At 21.4% G+C, this 27830-nt stretch overlaps 1 protein-coding gene across 1 annotated transcript in view; it reads right to left on the minus strand.

The window, feature by feature from the left end:
- Positions 1-27830, minus strand: part of LOC128962735 (uncharacterized) — a 54339-nt gene that overhangs the window by 23232 nt on the left and 3277 nt on the right. The window contains exon 2 of the mRNA XM_054309136.1: positions 1860-2065. Coding sequence (XP_054165111.1) covers positions 1860-2065 — 206 coding nt within the window. The remainder of the gene's footprint in view (positions 1-1859; positions 2066-27830) is intronic.

Here is a 27830-nt window from a genome sequence, read left to right on the forward strand (position 1 = left end):
AATGTTAAAAGTATGCATACAAGTAACACAAAAAAAATTGGTTCAATATTTTTAATGTCACATCACATAAAAATGGCATAAATTATTGCAATATATTTTTTAAATAAAAAGTTATGCAACTATTTTGCTAATATATTGTATATACATATTATATAACTAAAGGCATTATTATAGCACTTATTTTTAAAGATTTGTTGTCTGAAAATAATAATAATAATAATAATAATAACTATAACAACAACAACAACAATGTTATTATTTTTTATTTAAGTTATATAAGTGACACTAACATTAAACCTGTGCCATAAATCATCTCAAAAAATATTTTTCAAGTATTAAATTTTTGTCGTGATTTTTTTGAGTGCAAAATAACACAACAACAAGAAAAAAACAATACATTGATTGATTTGAAATACAATGTTTTTTTATCATTAATTTAATTTTTATTTTAAAAAGTAACTGAGACTATATAAATATTAATAGTTATAAATTTATCTATAATATATATATATATTGTAATTAATTATATTTTTTGAGAAATTACTATTATTATAAATAAAATAATTAAATAAATAAAAATTTCCAATATTATTATTAATGAGCCAAGGTAATATTTTGGTTATGTTTGTAATAAATATATTATTTAAACAAAAATATAAAATGTTTCTCAAAAAAAATTATCAATTTATTATGCATTTTTTAGATTCATTAGATATATCTATAATAATAATCAATTCATAAAAACCTGATTTACATAAATAATTTTTTTCTATGAATAAATTGATTTCGTTGTTATGTAATGTTAGCAGAAAAAAATTATATATATTTTTTTGTATAAATTAATGATATGACTGCTTAATGAAATTATTTTACTGATTAAGTCAAACATATAAAGTAAATTAATAGATACGACTAAATAATTTTTTTTATTTTAAAACAATGTTTCTAATACTAAAATTTAAAACTAAATTAATTAGAAGCAAAATAAATAATATAAAATACTGTATAATATTTATATATAAATACTTTACTGATAATTAAGTCTATATAAAATTAACAAAATATATAACACATAAATATATATATATATATATATACTAATTATTTTGTTTGAAAATTAAATCTTGAATTTTGAAAATTTGTGAATTATTTTCCCAAGACAAAAACAATTTATTAAAATTTGCAACTAATTTATTATAGTATTAAAACTTAATTATAATTTTTCGAAAATAAAACTTTTTTTTTGTTTGTTTGCTCATTGTTTGAAAATGAGAGTTCAAAAAGTTTTACTGTATATTAACAAAACTAAGTTTTAGTATATATATATAKATATATATATATAATGTATATACAGTGTATACTCTGAGTTTTACACTACTATTCAAATGGATAATCACTGGTAAAACCGATGCCATAAATCAAGTGTCACTCCAGTGTTAGACTGTAGTATATCACAGAATCACCAGAATATTCTGGTATATAAATCTATTACTATTACAACTACTACTATAACTGATACATATGAGATTATATACAGCAAATATATGTGTATATAAATTAAATTTCTAAAAGTCTCTGTTTTCAGATTTGATTTCTGACCCCAAAAAAATATTTTTTTCCCAGTGAACCAAACAAAAAGATATTTTCTATATATATATATCATTTTTTTTATTTCATTTCTCGAAATGTAATGGAAAAATAAGTTAACCAATTGTTTTGTGCAAAAAAATAAAGAAAAGAAATAAATTTTGTATTATATAGACATATAAATATATTATAATATATATATATATATTATAAAATATGATTTATATTATTGATATTATTATTATTATTATTTTTCATTATAAGTCACATACGTCGGGGTAAATGCCGGTAGTGTTGTAAAAGGTTTTAGGTTTGGCGTCGGAGACAATGTATCGATAAAATTCGTGATTATTTTTAAACCATTTGATTGAATAAATTGATTGTATCGGCAAATCGCAGCTACAGTTGAGCCATAATGGGTCGCCAAACCGTATGTAATCGGGTGCCGATATCCGAACCATTTGCAGTGATTGAACACCTGGTAATAATAATAATAAGCACCGGTAGTTAGTATACAGTATATATAAATATATAATATATATATGATTTGTATATAATAATAATTAATAGTTTAAAAAATCACACACACACATAAATTATATTTATTTATATTTATCTAATGTATGGATAACTACTGTTTATTTATAATGTAATTGTTTAAAACAAAATTCATGATAAGTGACAATAAATTATTTTGAAAAATTAGTTTTATTGCTACACATTATTATTATTAGTATTATTATTATGATATTAAATAATCGGTGGGAGAGAGTTAATGACAGGTCTCTCATATAAAATGATAAATTAATCAAATAATTAGTTATGGCTTTACTTTTTAATTATTATTTTTACTAAATATATATTAATATTTATTTCTTGACAAAACTATTAATCATTCATAAGTTTTTATATTATTAAATATCATCAAAAAAAAAAATAAAAAAAATTGTTTGTTTTATTTGTTTGTTTGATAAAATGCATTAATATGTAACTGTATTTTTTTATTATACTAAATAAATAGTTATAAATAATTATAATAGTTTATGTTAGTAACGATAAATTATAGATTATACTAATAAAAAATAATATTTGATATTTAAATATTTGAAATTTATATTACAAAATAATAAGAAAATAAAATACATAATAATCTCTGATATATATTAAAGAAACTTTTTTTTAATATTTTAGTCACATAATTAATGTAAAAGTTTTAGATTTATCAAATTATTATATTTAACTTTACTAACAATATTTAGAGACTATTTTATACATTTACATAAAAAATAATTTATTATTAAAATATATAAATTACTTAAAATAACTGTATAGACTTAAGACTAAAATAAAGTAAAATAAGGAATAAATTATACTAGATTAAAATAATAATAATAATATAATAATATATACAGTACTATTTAGATCTAAAATGTCAATTCAATCAATTATTTAAATTTATGTTTAAAAATAGTTAAAAATTAAACATAATTTTTAAAACAAATAAATGTCAACAAATGTCTGAACACAATAGCAGTAGTAATACAGTAATAATAATAATAATAATAATAATACTCAAAATAATGTAATTATATTTATAAATAAAGATAAATACAAATGAGATAACTATTCAAAATGTCAACAATCATTAAATCAGTGAATATCATCAACAAATCGTAAATTTAGATTTATAGTACTCATAAAATATAATAAAATCCCATAAGTAATAATAATACTAAACTACATATTGTTTGAATATACTGTATATATATATATAACAACTATTTACTAGTATTCATTGAGATAATAAAAGACAATAATAATAAACATTGCAATGATTAGGAAAAACTTAATTACATTGTATTTATATTTATTAATATATTTAGTATTATATACAATATATATCTATATATATAAAGAAATTCCTATCACGAGTACTATTAACATAAATACAAAAATTAGATATAAAGTAGTATTGTATATATAAATTTATATACTGTATATACATATATATAATTACAGAATCCTATTTTATCTGAGCAACACAAAATTTATATAACAAAAAATTTTTAGTATTGCATTTAATTGGAAAAACACAAAATTATTATTATTATTATTTTTATACAGTTTTTATATCCACTGGTAACCAACCAATTAGTCGAGTACTGAACCTCACTATATTTAAGGCTAAATAAATGTATTTAAATAGATAGAGCACTGGTAGGATATATATATATAAACAACTTATATATATATATAAAAGGAGTAATAAAAACGGTTAATGAGACGACACCAATAAATTAGTATTACATAAAATTTAAAAAAATATATGTGAAGTGTTTGCATAATTTTTTTTTTTTATACAAATATTGCTAAATTTAGAAAACAAAAATTAAATATAATAAAAAATATTAATGATTTTGTTGTTGTATTGTTACTAATCTCTATATAGTATAATATTGTAGACTTTAATGTGATATACGGTATATATTAATTTATATAATCATATAACCAAAAAAGATCTCAAACAAATCAAATTAAAATACAATATTTGTTTATTTGTTTAATTATATTACATTACATAAGTTATCAAACATTTTCAATCAACTTTCAATAATAAAAATAGTTGAAGTATATTATTGAAGTATTGTTATCCATTACAATAGTAACAAACAAAAAAAAACATTTTATTATATTATCTTATTATCATATTATCCTTTATCATCTATTAATTTTAAACAATTTGATTTTTCTTCACTAATAAAAAAACTAAAATAAACTAAAAAAAATAAATATATGTTGTTTTGTTAGAAAGTATAGTTTGTTTTTTATATTATTATTGAAGATATCCTGTCATCCATAGGAATTGAGTTTTTTATATATATATATATCAAACAATCTCTCTCTCTCTCTCTATTTCATACATCACTATTATAGCTCATTATGAATAACAAAAGTTAAGCTATTTTTCTGTTATTTTTTTCTTTTGCTTTTTCTCTTTCATCATCTATTTATTTCATTTGAATTGTAATGTTATATACGTTACATACAGTATATATATATATATATATATATATAGTATACAATATATCAACAACAATACTAACAACAACATCAACAACAAAAAATACTTAGCAATACTTATATAACAAGACATATAAATAAGTGCATAAATCTTGAGTTTGATTGCATTGAGAATTGATTCCCTTTATCATACAGTATATCCCTTAACATATTGTATTATATATGATATAATATATATACATCTACTATGTATATGTTATTCATTTATATACAGTATATATATATATATATATATATATATATATAACCAAACATTTATTATTTTGCTTTATATATTCATAAAAAACCAAATTTACTTCTATCTGTTAGCTAATATAGTTGTCCGGTTAAGTCACGATCGCTAAATACAATTATAGAGGCAATACATACTTTACATACATAAGCTATTTACAGTAGTTGCTATTAGGCTATACAGATAATAGTGTATATAACTTTATATATATATATATATATACAATATATATATATTTGGTAATCATTATACTGTATATATAAATATATTCTACATGTAAACTAAATATACTAATATTATTAATATATAAAACATACTAATAGCTAACCAAAAGCTAATTGCAAATTAGTATATATAAAATATATAGGTATATAAGTTATATAACATAACTAAACTGTATTTTAGTTTGTCTTTGATTTTTTTGTTTGTTTGTTATATCGTTAACAAAAAACATCCAAAAGATTCATTGATTCAATTAAATGTAATAAAATGAGTGTTTATTATGTGTGACATAAATAGCGGGCCAAGGATTTTGTTATATCAATATTTTCTTACAAAACAAACAGATTTTTAAATGTTGTTTTGTTTTGATTTTCAGTTAAATTGTATTTTTTTTAATCAAAAACACTTTTATTAACTCAAAAACAACAACAATTTGTTTGCTATTAATGCAATTGTTTGTGTGTGTATCACAATAGCCATAATCAATACAATAAATTAATGTAATAAATAAAAATAAATCTCAAAAAAGAAAAAAATAGTTTATGTTTTAGTTAGAGATTAGTTAACTTTTTTGTATATTAAATTAAATTAAATGCATTAATTGTAAACTAAATTTAGATAATTATTTATACAAACTATACTCTTAACTATTCCCGGTGTATTTGTGTGTGTGTGTGTGTCTATCTACTGTATGCTTAACGAGATTGTACTGTATGTTTGTATATATATATATATTAAACTAATTGTTCAGTAATGTTAAGGTAATATCCAAATGAAATAATTAAATTAATGTTTGTCCGAAACAGTAAACTCATGAGAGAGAGAGAGAGAGAGAGAGAGAGAGAGAGAGAGAGAGAGAGATCACTTAATTCAGTGTATCCGACAATTGAATAGTGCATCCAATCTCTCATTTGTTTAGACACTGAACTACTACTCGTATAATACTACTCGTATGCTATCAACTAATATCAAGTCTACTGTATAGTAAAAACCTGGAAATTGTATTGTATTTTATTTAATTATTTTTGTTTTTACTTTCGAGCCATACGTATGGTGTTTGGGGTATAATAATAATATAATCTTATTTTTTTCCCAATCAAATGGTCAGAGGCTAACTAACTATACACTGATATATTGTATTGTATTGTGTGGGCAACCAATTGGATGAGACAATAGGTCACTAATTGATGGCCACTGTATTGATAAAATTGCTAATTTAAAAGACAACTTTTCAAAATACTAATTATAATTATATTATTTTCGCTGTTGTTGTTGTTTTCATTCAAAATCTCTAACAAAAATATTTATAAAAAAATATTTGTTTTCATATATGTAATTTTAAAAAAAAACTATTATTTACAATTACTTTTTATTTTATTTACTGTTATAAACTACTATACAATGTATCCTTTATTTTGCTTAAAAGATTGAAAACCATTAACTATCATAAAAAAACTAAATAAAATTTTGTAATTTACATACACATACACAAATATATATATTTATATATATATCATTACACAATTAGGATTGGATAATACTAATTAAAACGTTGCAATTTTTTTAAGTACCGTATAAATTGTATCTGAAAAAAACGTGTTCATTAAATACAGACAACACAACAACAACAAAAAATGCAAATCCTGGCTAATATCAAAACTATATATAAACAAATTAAAACAATTTTAAGCTATTTTTATTATTATTATTATTATTATCAATACTAATTTGCTATATATATATAAATACTGTTTTTTTCTCTAAATATATTTACGTATAATATTATAAATTTATATATTATGTAACACTGATTGATAGCCGCAGTAATTAAGTTATTCATGCGATTTGTTGTTTTGGCAATTGATGTCAAAGTTGTTTGAAGAGATGTAAACTAAACTTTTTTTTTATAAACTCTATCTTTTAATAATTAATTTATATATATATTTTTATATACGTATATTCAATAAGGTATTTATACGGTATATATAAGGTATAAATGCTTAAAAATAATTATTATTTGAAACAACTAGTATTTAAAACATTTTGCTATTGATATTTAATGTTAGTTTTTGTTGCTATTTTCCAACACATTAATCCTAATTAAAAATCCAATTGACCCTTTATATATATATATATATATATATGTACAGTATATATAAAGTACATTATCATTATTTTGTTTATATGTTGTTTTATTTGGTAACTTAATTAATTAACTAATAACACAATTTTTTTTTTAAAAACAAGCAAAAAATAAAATAAATAAAAATAAATATACAGTTTTTAATTATGATATCATTTGCTCAAATAGACTATTAATGTATTAATTTTTTCTGTTTTATAAAAAATATATCAAAAAATATGTTTTTAATTCAATGTTAACCAGTTTTCTAAGTGTTATATTAATATAACATTTCTACGATATGATTACATAGACACTGATATTATATAATACATTACTTAATAAATATAAAGTATATATATTAATATATATTATATATTAAATAAAAATAATAATTTCAAGTCAATCATCATTAAGATAGAGAGAGAGAGAGAGAGAGAGAGAGAGAGAGAGAGAGAGAGAGAGAGAGAGAGATTTAAAAAACATTTTTGTAAACTAATATCAACCATATGTTTATAATTAATTTATAAGCAAAATTTTTTATAGAAAAAAATCAACTAAAATATCCGCAAATATTTTGTTATTTAATTAAAATTTAATTTAAGTTTTCTTCTTTTTTTTAATTTTGAATTTTTCAAAAATAAACTAAACATTTTCAACAACAACAACAACAACAAAAATAAATAAATAAAAATGATAAATAAAATTTGCTACCATTTATTGAGATAATTAAATTTAATTTTTCTTATTTGTTTAGGAAATAAAAGTTAATATTTTTTTTAAAAAAAGTTTTGTTGTTGTAGTCTATGTTATTGTTATATACAGTATATAGTAGTGTCTGTGAGAAAAAACAGTTAACTAAACAATCATTTTTATACAACAATCGATAATAGGATTAGTTATACATTACGGTGTAATATAATAGAGGAGAACAACAAAATTATTTTTAAGTTATTTTTCAAAAATATTTTTTTTCTTCTTATGTATCTCTCTATTATACCCTATGATTAAACTTCAGGGAAATACAAAAAATAGGATAAAATAAATGTTAAAAGGATTTTCAAGACTAACAATAAGTCATTTTACGGATAATTTTTTGTTCATATACTGTATATACCAATAGAAACCCAAAATATATTATATAGATATATACTGTATATAAATAACATATAAATAGAGAGTTAAGTTTAATTGTGTTTTCAATTACTGGGAAATTACTTTATTGTATATACACTTACAGTAGTACTTATTATTTGTATTTATGTTTAGTAAATAGCAGATAATTGTTTGCGTAAATTCAGAGATGACTTTACTATACAATTGTAAATATATTAGTAAAGATTTTTACCGAAAATAAATTAGTTTTTAATATTATTATATTTATATCTAATATACTACTATATAATCATTAATTGAATGATGGGATAAATTTTTAATAAAATTTATGTTGAATTTCACTTAACTATTATTTTATTTATTTATTATTATTATTTTTTATTTTGTTGTTGTTATTGTGATGATGCTCTCAAAGATAAAATAAATAAATCAAAATTATTTGGAAATTTATTTTTTTACATTATATCATAGCAAACACATACATACACACAAACACACAAAATATCTGATAATAAATTATTTAAAATATCAAAGCAATAAATAAATTATCAAAAATAAACGTCTAATGATTCAAAACTAAATATACTAGAAAACTAAAATATTAATAATAATAATAATAATAATAATAGTAAAAAAACTCGTTCACAAAAAAAACTATATTTCAATTAAATTAACAGAAATCATAAGATTAGTCATTAAAAAACAAAAAGATATAATTATTTTGTTGTTATTGTTGAGAGTATTGATAATTAAATTATTTATAAACATTAGGACCACACTATCACCTAAACAAAAATAATAGTTATCATGACTTTTGAATGACATTATTATTATTTTAATCGTATTATATGACCAAAAATAAACCGCAAGTAAATAGCTAAATGAGTTAAGCATTATTTTAAGTCAATTATGTAATACAGTATATATAGTAAGTAAGTAACACATTGGTAATGGACAGGTATATCAGTGAAATAACAGGTATATATATATATATAAGGAAAAGTTGCAAAATATATAGTAAGTTCATAAGCTTTTATTGTTATTAAATATACATATATGAACTAATGTTACCTTTATTTATACAATATATACCTGTATAAAAAAAACTTAAGTAACATTAGATAATATAATTGTCGCCACTAACTAACTAAAGTGAATCATTTCATGTATACTAATAATAATATTAATATTAAAAAAAATATATTATATTAGCTTATAATTTGTTGCGTGACTTTTGGTCATTAAATTCAACAAACAATCACAAAAAAACTAAAATAAAAATCTTATCATAATATTTAAAGTGTACGGCTTTTGTATAAAAAAAAAAATAATAATAATCATAATAAGTAACTCTTTTAAAAAATAACAAAATCTCTAATAAAATCTAACACTTTTGTAGTCATTAGTGTATTGAAGTATTGTCAGTATGTGTTTGGAAAAAAATTATGATATCGTTTTATGAAACAATTATATACTGTATACTAAAATAATAATAATAATAATTGTAGTAAAAAATTATGTATTTTGTTACGAAATATTATATAATAGTATCACAAACTGCAGCTATGATATTATTTTATATTGTATATTATACACGTATATATATATATATAGATATACATACACACAGAGTATATGTTAATAATACCATAAAACAATAATGAAATGATTTATTTCAGTGATTGTAATCACACACAAACACATTATATATGTTGTTAAAAAAAGTTAGCGTTTAGTTCATATGATATAAGTTATAATGTGTTTGACTTTTAGTAATTTTTTTAAAAATATTTAAAATTAAAGCTTATTTACACAAACTCTCTCTCTCTCTCTCTCTCTCTCTCTCTTTGTTGTTGTTGTTCAAGTAGTCGTTGATCTCAACACACACACACACACACAGTATAACAGCAAAAATGTTGCCATCGATTAAAACATTAGATAACAGTAACAACAACAACAAAAAACAAACAAAAAAGTGGTATTATTTTTGTTGTTTGAAAAACACTATTGCGTTGACAATGAATGGCAATCATTGTGTGTCTGCTTTTGTATCACAACTACTACTTCCTATGCAAAGTACTTTTAGTATAAAAACATAGATAGTATGTACAGTATGTATGTATGTATGTGTGTGTGTGTGTGTGTATGTGTGTATGTATGTATGTATGTATGTGTGTGTCTATGTCTCTGTCCTCACAAACAAAATGTATAGTTTAGTCATTGAATATAAAACATCTGCTAAAAACTCTTGATTGATAAAATAATAATAATAATAATAATTTTGGACTCAATTTGCAAAACAATTTGCAAAAACTATTTGTATAAACATATATAATATTATATTGTGTAAACTATATATACTGTCTGTATGTCTGTCAAATAAATATGAATATTCTATAAAATTATAAATATTATATGCATCACAATAAATACGGTAAATATACAGTATATATACATATGTATATATATAATATTAGAAAATGAAAACAATAAAATATATACTAAATTATTATAATAATTGTTTTCAATTATATATAAAACTTTTCAATTTTATATCCACATTTGTACACAAAAAAATCTAATTGTCTATTATTTTGTATATATATACAGTAGATATATAAATCAAATGCAGTATACAGTATATGTACTTTATTTGTCTATTTGTTTGTCGAAAAATTCAATTTAGATTTTTAATTATTATTTATTTTATTTTATTTTTTTGTGGATGTTTTGTCTGATGTTTGCATTTTCACACAAACATTATTCACATACACTTTACAACTAAAGACCACAACAACGACAACAATAATCATTAGATTAAACATTTTGTCTGTTTTTGAAATGACAAACATTAACTGATAATCATTTTAAAAACTTAATATTTTTCAAAAATAAATTTTTACATAATATACAGTTACGTACAATATTTAAATTCTACTAATTTTTATAAATTTTTACATATAATAATAGACTATTATGTAATACACAGTGTATAATACACTATATTATTATTACTACTACTAATGTATAGACAGATCTTATAAACAGTAAATAGTTTTAGTGTCAGACAAGTTGACTTAAAATTGGGAAAATTATATATATATATAAACTGTGTCTACAATATTAATGTAATTGACAAACAAATTACTATATTAGTCAAGTAGTGATTTTAATTATGAAAAATTTTGTGCCGCAAAATATTTTTAATTACATTAATATACAAATTAAATGCATCACTTTGTTTTGTGTGTCTATGTCTATGTCTATGTGTGTGTGTGTTTCAAAATGCTAATTGCCATTTACTGTATTTAATATGCAAAATATTAATTAAAAATATTTTTTCCCTAAAAATTATTCATATAAAATTATAACATATAATTAATCTATAGTATATACAGTATATACTAAAACATAGATAGTATATAGTATATTGTATATTATACTGTATGTCACTATAATTATAAATATATGTATTTTGTAATTGTTTATAAATAAAAGTTTGTTTTTATTTCAATATCATATCATTAAAATTGTTATTATTTGATTTACTATTATTTTTTTTTGAAAAAAATATTATTGTTATTGTAAATTATATATTATTATTATAATATATACAAACAAAAAATGTAAAATAAGTTTTTGTTGTGTTGAATAAAAAAAATAAATAAAAACAATATATTATTATTATTAAGTATTATTATATTAATTTATTACTAACTTTAAAAAATATTGCAGTACTAGTAGTAATTGCCATATCAATTATGGCTATAATAAATCTAAAATTACTATAAAATATTCAATTCATTTAATTTCTAATAAATTTATAACAACATTATTATACAGTATATGTCTATTTTAAAATTGCTTATTATTTCATAATTTACATTTAAACATAAATTTTTATATAAATATGTTTTCACAAAAACAATAACAATTGAAATGTATGGCATCATAAATAATCATAATTTAGTATTTTAAAAAATACTATTATATAAAATGATATAAATATTGTGTAATTTATCTACTAATCCGGTTATCTTTTAGTTTGCATTATATACTGTAGTTGTCTTTAATAATTAAATTAAAAATTATAGCTTAAAATATTAACTAATATATATATAAATAATATTTTTTAAACAAAACAATCAATTGAATATCAATAAAAAAAAACTTTTTATTAACTTAATAATAATTAAAATTAATGACTTATTTTTTGAATTACGTAATATTAATAATAATTTTTAAAAAGAAAAATTATTGTTTGTTGTAAAATGGTTGTAATAATTAATAATTTATTTTTTCAAATTTCAAAGTAAATTACATATTTAGTATATTATTAATGTTTTATAAATATTATTTAATTTAATAGTTAAAATTAATTGCTATTGTAAATTACTAATAAACAAATATCTAAATTAAGTTTATTAAATCTAGTTTATTAAATATTACATTTTTGTTGTTATCAAAATATTGTACTTAAAAATTTAAATAAATAAATAAATTTTTGTTAATCTATTTTTTAAAAAATTTTATCCAACATTTGTCGCTCATATCTAAACTATTGCAATATATAAGCCATTAATTTATTTTTGAAAGCACTTTTGAATTGCATAATATATTTTAGTCTGTATAAGTATTGCCGGATTTTATATATATATATATATTTATTTTAATATATATTTTAGTTTTGTTGCTCTTTGTTGTCAATGTTTCCGCACAATTCAAAATGCAAAAGGTATGGCATATTTACAGCCATTAGGGGATGGATACCAATCCATGGATAGTAATAATAATAATAATAATAATAATAATATGCGGTACTCATGGAGCGTAAAATGTGAGAGCCATACAAACAAAACATTTTATTATACAAAATTTATTAATAATAAATAGCAAAATTTTTATTTATATTTAAATAAAACTTTCCAACCAATTTGTATATATATATATATATAATATGATATAAATTATAATAGAAAAATTGTTTTAGTTATAAATGCAATTTTTGTTTGTTTTATATTCAATTATTGTCATATTATAGATAAACAAAAACAAAAATATACTAATAACTAAATTAATAAGTAATAGTAATAAAGTTTTTAAAATTTTATCAGGTACACAAACTTAATATTTAAATTAATATTACAAAAAAGTTGATATTTCAAAATATTAAAAATATATACCAATATATACTGTATATACTATTTTTAAATATCATGTTTAATATACTGTACTGGTGAAAATAAATAGATAATTTATACAACAGTTATCAATAAGAAATCAATATACAAATAATTTTGTTGTTTGATGTATCTATTAATAGCAACAATGAAACACAAAAACATCTATACAACTGTCCATCTATTGTGACCCTTAACTTTGGATGTTATATGCAGTCATTTAGTCATCTCTCTCTCTCTCTCCCGGATAACAAAAATACACATTTATATGCCTTATGTAAGTGCCATACATACACATACTAACAATACAATACATACAGATGTCATAATTGGTGGCAAATGCCATAAATTTCATCGAGAGATTGCAAAAGGAAATAAAAGACAAACCAAAACAACAAAACAATTATTTATCAAAACATTCAGAGAAAATAATATTATATATATATATATATTAATAATAAATATCATAAAACTATTGCATCGTTTGACTCTTTAATACAAAAAATAACTTTTCTGGTGGTCTTCACCTTTAGATTCATATTAACACCCCATCTCTATCTCTCTCTCTCTCTCTCTCTCTCTCCCCATCTAATCTCAATGGGTGGGGGGAACTGGAGTTCATTCAAGTGAACCCTTTAATTGTGTGCCGGATGTCAGTGAAGTGTACCACAAATATATGGTATGATATTATTATTATTATTATATAGATATTGTTTTCTCAATATAAAAGACAAAAATCTTAAGTTCCCTTTCAAAGCCATTCAATATGATATAACATTTATTTTTATTTTATGTCTCTCTCTCTCTCTCTCTCTCTCTCTCTTACTCTCCATTGAAATGGACATAAACATCACTCAACTTAATAGACATTAATATATATATATATTGCAGTAACTTTATTATATACTACAGTAATACATAAATCCTATATATAAACCTTTATATATATATATATATATTAGACATTTATAAAAGCATTATACTGTATCATAGCATATTATATTGATGATATACTGTTTATGATATAAAATATTTAGAAAAAAATAATATTTTTGTTGTTTATATTCGTGTATATTATAATACGATATATAACGAGCAAAAATATATATAAATAAGAAAATAAGATATATATAAGCAAAAAAAAACATTCAAAATTATTATTAAAAGTAACTTATCATCACATGCTTGTAGTGCTAGTGTATGATATGAGTACCGGTGCTCAGAGACAACAATTTTTATTTATAATATAATATTGGTATATAAATAGTAATGATATATATAATTTCACTTAATAATAATTTTTCTATTATTATTACTATTTTTTTATTATTGTTATTACTGTTTTTCTTATTTATTTTTACTAAAAGTAATGACTTAGTATTATTATTTTATTTTATTTTTGGTTATAACATAAACTATATTTTAATATACATTATGTAATTTAACTCCACAATTGTCAGTATAAAAAACATCATAATTGAAATATTTTGTGATATCATAGAGTATATACAGTATATGATGTTTGATGTTATGTACGACTAATGAATTTATCAAACTTTAAGATTGCATGAAAATAATAATAATAATAAAAACAGCAAAACTTTTATTTTTATTTATTTTTTGTTGAATAAAATATATATATATAATAGATAATAAAATTGTTTTCACTAATAAAGTTAGAAAATTATTTTTAACGAACCTCTTAAAAGGTTCACATAATTTGCTATTTTTAGAGGAAAAAGAAATAAAAAAATACTATAATATAATAATAATAATATTATTATTATTATTATCCTAATAGTGTTACAAATACTATGTTATATCGTTATATACAATGACTTTATATTTATTTATTTTTGTTCATAAATTTTGTTGCTTGAATTTCACACGAAAATTGTCTATTAAAATGATATACTATACACTATATATATATGTCGTATGTTTTCAAGCAAATTGTATAAAAACAATTCATTGCCGCAAACACCGACCTAAAAGAGGAAAGTCTACTCTCTATTACCAGTGGTGACACAACTTTCCCTTTTATTTTGGTGTTGTGTCAAACTTATAGTTGAGTTTACAAAACAAAACAATTTTTTTGTGTTAGTCACTGGAGAGACAAATTTAGAGACCACTTTGTATGCGATATATAAACTATTTTTTGTTGTTTGGTGTCCATATGTTGTACAGTAGTTGTGTGTCTATACAGTTGACTATTAAATATATACTGTGTCTCAGTTTATGGTAAAATATTTTTTTTTCGGGAGACTTGGGATATCAGGTAATGCAAGTGTGTATGTGTTTAGCTCATGGATATAAAAAAAACTATACTCACTTTCCCCACTATATATTTATATATTAATGTAATTACAAATGCTTCATTTATAAAGTATAATTATTTTTAAGTATTACTTTATATATATATATAAAAATTATTTTTTTTATATATTTAACTGACTCAATGTCTCATTAAATGTATATTAAATTGATATATATTTCCTGTAATCTCTGTAAGTCTATAATATAATATACATTAAAAGATTTTCTTATTTTGTAACAAAAAACAACAACAAATTGTTTAACAATATATAAAATTGCATCAATTTTTTCAACTATTAATTATTTTATTTGCTATATAATAGTACTGTATATCGAAATACAATATAAAATTGAAAGCAAAAATAATATGATATATATAATTGATAAAAAAAAATAATACGTCAATAATATTATTTATTTTCTAGTTATAGTACCAAAAAAATATCACTTAAAAATAATGTAAAAAATAAAGTAAAAAATAAAATATAATATAAACTGTATTTATTGTAATATACTTAACATAAAAAATAAGTTCATTAATTAGCATTTAAACTACGAGTTGCTTTGGATACTAATCTCTAGTATTAAAAATTAAATTCAATAATAATCGGATAACATTTAAATTTGTTCAAATAAATATTCAAAGAAAAAAAATTTATTTAAATAAATATTTTTGTTGAAAAAAAAATTTAGACTATTTTTTCAAGTGAATCGTGTATTAAATATTAATAATTTAATATATTCAATACAGATAAATATTAAAGCTGTACTCTCTATTATAATATAATACTAACTTAACATAACAGTCATGTTATTGACCAATAAGTTAATCAAAAAATCAATATTATATATTCAATATACTGTATACCGATATAAGATATAATAAATATATTTCCGACAAATATTAAACTATTTTTCCTTAAACATCATAAATCCTGTTCCCTCCCATAAAATCATCCCTGAATAAGATCCCTGCGCTCTCACTCTATAGACTCTCTCTCTCTCTCTCTCTCTCTCTCTCTCTCTCTATATATATATATATATATATAGATAGTTGTCAACCGATGAAATATATATATATATATATATAGAGAGAGAGAGAGAGAGAGAGAGAGAGAGAGAGAGAGAGAGAGAGAGAGAGAGAGAGAGAGAGATAGATTATTAATTTAATTTTGTCAAAATTAATCACTTTAGCCATATATTTAATAATAACATCAATACATATGATGATACCGTAATATTTCACTATAAATAAATAAATCTTTTTTTATATATATATACATTTTATTATACATTGATATTATATAATATAATATAAATGATTTGTTGATTTAAAAAAAATATATTTGTATTATTAAAGATATAAAGTATAATAATATATAGATGTACAGTACTTATACACATAATATGTACGGTATGTATAATATTTACTGAATTTATTTTTTTTAATAACTTGACTATAGATTTGCCGATCATTTAACTAAATATAAATATATATTATATATACTGTAGTTTTTTTATGCCTTAAGAGATTATTAGTGATTATTATTTGCGATAAACAGCTGTATGTTTAAATAGAGGTACAGTCAGACAGAGACGCATAAATTATTATACATACAAACTGATGGTTATATATATATATAAAGTTATATATATATACTGTAAGGTCCGTACAATGCAAGTGTGATGGGATGATGGCATGAATGAGATTTATGATAAGCGCATATACTGTATGAACTGTTGGTTCAAAACTGGAGGACACAAACTGAGAGCCGAAATGAAATAAAACTTTTTTTTTCTCTCTCTCTCTCTTTCTCTCTCTATCTTTATTTCGTCAAACATTTTACTTAATATATTAGTAGTAATCGCGTTGTCTTTATGTTTAAGTCCTCTGTGAGAGTTAAGTATGCATTCAATCGGAAATATTTCTGTAGAGTTATTGTGTTATTATTATTATTATTATCATTATTATTATGGTTATCATTATTATCGCTATTATTTATGTTAAATACAGTGTACAGTCAAACATTTAGTGGTTGTACAATATGTATAAATTATATATATATATTTTGTTAGACCATAAAAAATAAATAAAAAGCAAAAGTGTTATTGACTTATGAATTGGTGACTTGAAATGAGTATTATATTAATATAATATTTATTAAAATGATTGATTCAAATGTTTATTTATTTATTTTTTTCTCTTTTCAATAGAAAAAATGCTAAATTAAATCAACAGTTTATTATTATTAAACATTTTTTAGCAAATATTTTTATAAATACATTAATGCAAACAATTTTTAAAAAGTTTAATATCTAATTATTAAAATTTTCATCAATATTATATTAAATTTCTTAAATATTTTTATTATTTATTTTTTGAAATAGCTTAATTTTTTTTAAATAAAAATAACTTTAAAGTTAAATAAATATAGTGTTTAATAAAAGAAAATGTACAGTTAGGTCACACGATATGTTACAATACTGTATTATATATATATACATAAATAAAATTATGTCAAATAATTAAATGATTTAATAATAATAATCACAAAAAAAATGTGAGATAAAAATATTAGTTACACTTTAAATTTTTAAAAAGAAATGTTAAAATTGTTAAAATTGTTTTTTTTCAAATCAATATAACCGATAAATATTTAATTATAAATATATTTATTTTTATTTTTTTTAAAAAGTTTAAATGTCATTAACAACAACAAAAAAATCTAATATCAATTTTGACCTCAAATATTGATGGCATTGGAAAAAAGAGTCAAAAAAATTATAAAACAAAATTTTTCAGATAAAAACTTTATTTTTTTTGTTGTCGTCAAAGTAATGATAGAATAAGTAACTAAACTGTTAAACTGATTATAAAAATAATATAATTTTTTTTTTAAAAATACAGTTTTTTAATTTTAAATAACATCTAACTGTTAATTAATTTTAGTTAAATAGGTTTTTTGTTGTTGAATGACAAAGTGTTACAACAAAATGTACAGTAATCGCAATAATACTTATGCGGGAAAAATATTTTTTAAAATAAGCTGTTAAAACCTTTATTATATGTATTTTTACAGATATTAACTAAACACACATAACAACGAGGGTTGTTATGTTTTTTTAGAGAGAGAAAGAGAGAGAGAGTTTGCGGATAAATAAAGTGTGAAAATTGTTTTTAAATATATGACTATTATTTACAGTACTACTACTTTATACAGTAGTTTCCATTAATAGAAAGTGTGTGTGATTTTTGAAGTGTTAGGGAAAGAGAGAGAGAGAGAGAGAGAGAGAGAGAGAGAGAGAGAGAGAGAGAGAGAGAGAGAGAGAGAGAGAGAGAGAGAGAGAGGCCAACAACAGTTCAACAAAAAAAATGTTAAGAGGAAAGTTAGATCTGCACCGGCAGCTAATTGACTATACAATACACTACTACACAGTGTATGCAAGGATAAGGAATAGAGTGATTGCAAAAAAAGTGTAAGAAAAGAGATCTGAAGCGAAAATATTGAAACAATAAATTATTAGACAGTTTTAGTGACAATATATACTGTATAGTATAGCCATAAATATATGATATGAGAGAGAGAGAGAGAGAGAGAGAAATAGAGAGAGAAGGAGAGAGAAAGTATATATTCAGTGTATTATAAGTGTGTTTAATGTTTGCATTAAGACTTGTGATTATAATAAATAATGATTTTTATTCATCATTTTCTGCACGTTCTCTCTCTCTCTCTCTCTCTCTCACTCACTCACTCACTCACTCACTCACTCTCTCTCTCTCTCTCTCTCTCTCTCACTCACTCACTCACTCACTCACTCACTCACTAACTCACTCATTCACACACACAAACATACACTCACTGGCTCTGACTCTGTTTCGCATATAATTATGTAGTAAACGGATGTACAGATGTGTGGTTGTAATTTGCAATTATAGCCAAAGAGCACTACAAATGAAAGTCAATGTTAGCTTATTTGCACTGTTTTTATATCATATGATTATTATTATTATTATATATTATATATACTATTTTGCCTCAAAAGCCGACTGACTTCGCAAAATATGACTCCAAGGATTTACTATTAAATACTACTACTACTACCACCACTACTACAGCCCTTTCCTGATGTGTGTGGATCTCTCACAACAAACTCCCTGTCCTATTAGTCTCTCTCTCTCTATTAGTAAAAATATTTCTATATATAATATTAAATATAATATTGTATGAAAATGAAAATGAGATTTAAATCTACCGAAAAAATCGCTTCAATAACTGCTATATAAATACTATATATTATATACTGTTCAACAAATTAAAATAATTTTGCGTAAAATATAATTGCTTTTAGCAAATATTATACTGTAGTGTATATAATATTTATTTTGTGTATGTATTTGTCACACATTTGTTGCACCTATACTTGTTATACTTTACCTAATACAAGTGTAATAATTTATTTAATATTTTTTTTTAAAAAATTGTGCTAAAATATGTAGTAGTAATAATATATGAAAAATTTTATACATAAATAATTTATGATTTTTAAATAATATCTATACACTGTATTAACTATAGAAAATGGGCATAAAAATAAATATTGTTGTTATTATTGTTGAAATAAAACCATTTACATCAACTAAAACATAAATTTAAAAAAAAAACAATTGTCAACAACAAAAATGTTGATATATAAGTAAATACGATATGATATTATAGTTTATTTTTCTTAATCACTATAAACCAGTAAAACTACTGATCCATCGATAGTAAAAGTTTTTTTTATATATATATAAAAATTTTAAATAATAGTTATATACTGTAAAAATAACATTTATTTTTATATACATTATTTTAAATGATACAGTATATATATTATTATATAAATATTGTCCATTAAATATAAAATCTCTCTCTCTCTTTCTCTTTCAATGTTATGTTTTTTTAATGATATTTCAATTTTGAAAACTTAAATAAACTGTATATTTATATAAAAGTCACAAACTTTTCTCTTATATATATTATTTTTTATTGTTTATATTTATCTTCAAAAAAATATTATATCTTTCTTTTTCTTTTTTTTAATATAAATTTAATATATTTATCATATATTCTCTATAAAAATATTTTTTGCTTATTGTTTGTCTTAAATTATTTCGTTATGTTAGTTTATTTATATTATTTATCTGTTTCAAAATATATATATATATATATATATATAAATTGATTTTATAATATATATATATATACTTCAAGTTATAAATTGTATATTAGATTAAACCCAAACAGAGACTAGAAATCTAATGTCATATCGCAATATATTAACAATACTTTCTCATTGAAATAGACATAAATAGTACAAACAATATATAATACTTAATATATATATATATATACACTGTATGACTTAATTCAATATATGTTTTCACATATTAAAAAATATATATAAAGTTTTTTTTGTTGAAAAAAAACATATTTTTTCAAAAGAAAATTCAATGTTTTTAGAGTTAAAAACTTTATTATTATTCTAATATAATAAACAATATATTAATATAAAATATATACTCTAAAAGCAAAATCAGTAAAAAATAAATTTTTTATTCTTTTAATTTCAATATTAAATCTAATATTTATAAAGAAAAATATTTATTATTATTATTATTAATATTATTATTTAAGTTAAAAATATGTCCAGAATATTCTTTGCATATATATTTATTTTTATTGATATTATTATTATTATTACCATTATTATGAATTCTTGAAATAGCAATCAAAATAACAATATTAGAAAACTAATAATAAATATCCGACAAAAATGTTGAATATTTTATCATGAATTGAGATATTAAGGAATTGAATGAAAACAACAAAATAAAATCTCATATAATTTTGATTTTGTTTTTTTTGTTGTATAAATCTTTTTACATAAAAATAGATAGAAATATACAAATATATGAATAAAATTATTATAGTAATAATAAACGAATCTAAAGCAATGCAATTTATTAGACGGTTATTAAAATTTATTTATATAAGTTATATACTGTATATATATATACAAAAAAATCTTAAATAACTTTTATTTTGTTTATTTCGACAAAAAAGTTAATAATGATATGTAATATCAAAATACTATATTTATAAAATATATTGAAAAATAAAAATCTTTTTTTCTGACAAATAAAAAACAATTTATAGATAACTATTGAAAACAAATGTCAAGATTTTAGTTTCCAGACAAACATTTGTTTGTTTTACACCCTATATATACTATATATATATACAGTATATTACAAACTTATTAACACTCAATATATAGAGTATGAAACTAAATAATAACAAATATAAAAACTAACAAAAAAATAATTTAATGTTATTATGTTATTAGTTAGACAAAAAAAAACTAAGATAAATACAAATAGTAGTAATATTATTATTATTATTAACTGTAAGTAATATTTTTGAAGGAAACAAGTGATCATTAATTATGATGAACTGTTGTGTGCTTTTTGTTTGTTTGTTTGGTTATTATCATATTAGAGGCGACTTATAATTCAGTGGACAGTTGTTTTTGTAGGAGAGTTAAATTAGTTAGTTGTTCATACAATATACAGAGTCCACACTATATCATATATTATACATTATATAATATATTAATTGAACAAATATATTTCACGCGATTATTATAAAAGCAAATAACATTAATATTAAGTATAACATTATTATTGTATTATAAGTGTCAGGTATTGTTTAGTAAAGTACAGTATATTACTGTATAGACTGTCTGTGTGTTTGCAAACAATGCAATAACTATAATGAAAGTCATAAATAAAATGCATAACTTTTTTTGGCAATAATAATAATCATATCTATATAGTAATCATTACTATATATTTATTTGTTTATTATGACTAAACTATTATTGGCTAGTAATACAAAAACAATAACAACTCATCTCTCTCTCTCTCTCTCTCTCTCTCTCTCTCTCTCTCTAACTGTGCGTTTGTGGTGATGATCTCCTGCGGCATCGGTAGGTGAACTACCAGTGACTCATTTACCATCAAAACACATCAAATTCAATAAATAGATCCCATATGTGCTGTAAAAACAGTGAATGTGAGTGAAAGAGAGGGTAGGTTATAGGCATATCACATACAGGAGAGTAGTTGGCTATACTATCAAATAGATAGCTAATATGTAATGTGTATGAAAGCGATATGAGTGTGACTTTTTGGCCAATGATTTTTGGGCTCAAAGCACACGTAATAACTTATTATCTATTTGATTACAGTGAAAGCGCCGGTAGTGCCAAAAACATACATCACTTTCACCCACCAATTCTATAGTCATTGATAGACACCGAACCCCAAACTTATTGCAAACTACTACTACTAGCACTACTATTACTACTACTCAATGGACAGACAATTAGTTTTATTTTTCTACATTATATACAGTGTATTATACTATACTATAATATATAATGTAGATAAGACATACCGGTATTGTATTCAATATATAAATATATAATACATAATACAAACATTAGAAATATAGTCAAAGAGAGAAAGTGAGAGTATATTAAATATCTATTAGACATAAAGCTGACTGTGAGGGTAGAGATAGAAAGCAAGAGTGGGTGAGTAGAGAGAGATCATTGATGTGTTGTCTGACCTAACAAACAAAGTGTGGACACTATTGTATATACTGTACTGTATATAATATACCTGAAGGGGAGGACCTGTATGTTTGAGGCCAATCTGTCTAATGATAGATACGATTTCCCTTTTTAATTGATGCCAAACAACAATGAAAATGGCATTCAGTATTATCAATGCAATATGCCTTTCCCAATTTACGCCCTGTCCATATCCGGACCCGTGTCTATGTTGTCTCCATAATGCTTGTCCTACATTATACTAATTGTATGCGACATTTGTGCTGCAGGAGCTCACAGACATCAACATCATATACAGTACCTAACTGTCCCCTACGGTGGTAATGGCATTTAAAAAGACTTTTTACATATGCAATGCAATTATGTATTCAATGCCTTAACTCTTACTAAAATCCTTGTGTGACACTGGAAAATGCCATTAGATTTTTGTGTCGGTTAGTGATAGAGAGAGAGAGAGAGAGAGAGAGAGAGAGAGAGAGAGAGAGAACCAATAATGAAATTAACAATTATTTTGTTTATACAGTAGACTAAACACGAGGACTGACAGGCAAATGACACACCAGTGCTGATAGTTTTAATGCACTCAACTGTATGTTTTTGAAACGAGCATAAGTAGTATTAATGAACCCAACTGTGCTCTCTCTCTCTCTCTCTCTCTTTCTCACTCACTCACTCACTCACTCAGTCTCTCATTTATAATGACCAGATAGTTATCCTTTTTTTTTTGGTTGTTATTAATGATTTCAATATCCAGCAATAAACTATAGTATTATAACTTACTATAATACTATTTATTGTATATAAAATTATATGATATTATAGCCAAGTATTTTTTGGACGGTCATAAAAAATGCCAACTTTCCCTTAATTGTCAACCGTTACCAACATTATACCCGAATATATCATATACAGTATGTTGTGTAGAGTAGTTACAGAGGACAGTCATATAATCTAAATAAATATAGTATAATATACAGTATATTTAACTTATATAAAAGTATAGCCTCACAAGACATGGTATGGCTAATAGTTAGGTCTCCCCTCACACTGGAATGACCCCTAAAAACTAACTAAATATTAATAGTAAAACTCGTTTATATTGTGTATAAGATATAATTTGTCACTAACTTGACTGTTAATAATGTGAAAAAAAACTATTACCAAAAACTCAATCAATCCTATGCTTATATCATTTAACAGTTAATATATTGATATTACTGTACAGAAAAATATACAGTATATATATTAATAATACATATAAATAAATTCAGTACTGTTTTTTTTGGGGGGGGGGGGGTTGTATGCACGCTATGTGCGTGAATATCAGTTTCATTTTATTAAAGTTAAATCAAAAAGTTTTTATATATTTATAAAAAAATAAGAAAAAAATATTATACCAAAAAAATGATTAGTAAATTAACCAATAAAAAAAATTCTGTGGAAATATATTTGATACATAAAATATTATACTATTATCTTTATATGCTATTATTATTGGATTCCCAAATATAATATAATATCACATATATATACTGTATATACAATTCAATACAAAATTGGGTCTAACATTGTTGGCGAACAAAAAAAACTTCATAAATAAATTCATTGAATAAATTGAATTCATGTGTTATATCATATAACACACACACACACACAGTAATGTAATGTATACGATATATATGCTATTATATATATCATATAATATATAACATTTACTCACTCAGTCACACACACACACACGCTATACACTAAGTCATATCCGTCCTCTACATCGTTCATCTACCCGTGCAATGATACACCCGCTCTCAGTGCTGTTGGGCATCATTTTCAGGTCCGCTTCTCCTACACCACTACCACCACCACCACTACCCAACTATCATTATCATCACTGTTACCATCAAATAGGTTACGTCACTAGATTTTGACAGTTAGGGTCTATCATCAGCTCTGATACGGTCTTCCCATTTGTGGTGTATTTTTGTACAAAATAGAGAGTACTTCTTAAAAATTGATGATTTAGTCCGACATTAACATACACTACACACAGCACTGTCAATGTCTATGGCTATGGCTATTGCCTATCGATAGTTAATGTAATGCAATGGATAGTACTGTAAATTACTGCAGTAGTAGTAGTGAATGGCGAGTGAATAATAAATTATTTCCTAATTTTTGCTGAATATATGATAACAACAAACTACATGTGCTTAGCATTTGTATTCATGTTTGTGAGTCTAAGTGAGTGATAGTGAGTGAGTGAGTGAGTGAGTGTGAGAGAGAGAGAGAGAGAGAGAGAGAGAGAGAGAGAGAGAGAGAGAGAGAGAGAGAGACTTTTATTTTATTTATAACTTACAATTAACTTATATAATAAAATATATATATAGCCGTCAAATCAAAGTGAATATAATGTATTTTACAAAACAACAATATATACAGTATATTAATAGTTTAATATTATAGTTATTAATGATGAAATAGTAAATTTTTTATAAAATATATATATATATATATATAATTTATATAATAAAACATTAGCTTTCCATTTTCCATTAAATCATTAAACTATTATATATATGTTTTTTTATTGTCAAATAAATTGTTGAAATCTAATACACCGATAAATATTTTTTTCTTTATGTGTGTGTATTTTTATGCTTACAAAAGCAAAATTTGTTTTTTAGTTATATTTTTTTCAATTTTTATAGTTTTTCAATAAACCTTTTATATAAATTTATATATATATAACACAAAATCATTTTTATTAGAATATATATATATATATATATATATATATATATATATATATTATATGATATAAGATAAAGCATTTAAAACAATAATGTATTTAATACATAATCTATTACTTATATAATACTGTACAATATTTTATAGTTGCTTAATAGCATAAAATTTCTATATTTAATAATAGACTTTAGGAAATAATTTTTTTTATAGATTTTTAATAATAATAATAGATTCATAATAACTATTATAGACAATATATTATAATATTTTTTTTTTAAATACATGATTTGTAAAAATAAAAATTCAATCAATAATTATTGCAAAAATAATAATTATTAGTATTCATCAATAATATACAGTAAAAAATCAATTAATTAATTAACTTATATAAATTAATTTAGTTAAAAATCGACATAATTATCAAATTATTGTAAGTGTATTTACTCATAATTTATAAGTTGTCAATACAGTATTATATTTCAATAACAGCAATAATAATAATTTTTTTTAAAATTCATAATTAATGATATTATATTTAATAATAATAAAATAAAATCCTTTTTTTTAATAAAATATTATGTTTCAATAACGACAAATTACATAAATAACTTATTATAAAGTTTGTAATTCATATAAAGTTATATATATATATATATATATATATATATATATATATATATATATAGCGTATATTTGTTAACAACAATATGTTTTTTGTTTTATTTATTTAATTTATTAATATTTTTGTTGTTGTTTCATATTTTCGAAATATATAAAAAAATAAACTAAAAAATAAATTATAGTTTCATAATAACATATGGACACACTATTGTGTGTTAATATGAAAAATTGATATCAAAAATGTCATCAATTTTTATTATTAAGTGTTGTCACCAAACAGTGTATATAACTAACTTATACTGTAGTAATAGTAGTACTGTATTATAGTTGTTATTATTAATTTTTATTATTAGTATTGTTTTATTTGTTTTAGTCGTCGTCTACATGATTGATATTGTTGGACCCGAAACAACAACAAAACTAATATTATTAAAAAATAGTTGACTTAAAAAAACAAATACGACAAACAAAAAAATAACAAACTAACAAAAAAAAGTTTCATTATTTATTTAAATAATATTAATATATTGTATATACTATTGAATAAAAAATAAAAATAAATATTAAACACAAATATTAATATATACCATATTGTTTGCCATATAAGTCGTTTAAAAAATAAATAACTTTATTATTAATTAACAACACCTATGCCTGCAATTGATTTAATTTATTTTATTGATTTATATTTTTTTTAATGTTTACCTATATTAATATAAAAAATACTTATATGTTATAAAACATTTTTTTTAAATGTTATAATGTACAAAAATTATGGTTAATGCCATAAACGTGTCAACAGCATATTAATTTTATATATTAATAATATCACATATACAGATCTTACCAATTGCTTTAGGTATTGGCAAAAGTATAAAGTGTTCGATATATTTTTCTATATCATATTATTCACCAACTATTCAATAGC

This window comes from Oppia nitens, unplaced genomic scaffold (genome assembly GCF_028296485.1).
Source record: "Oppia nitens isolate AA-2021 unplaced genomic scaffold, nextdenovo-longstitch-racon4-pilon3 scaffold6_pilon_pilon_pilon, whole genome shotgun sequence".
NCBI lineage: Eukaryota > Metazoa > Arthropoda > Arachnida > Sarcoptiformes > Oppiidae > Oppia > Oppia nitens.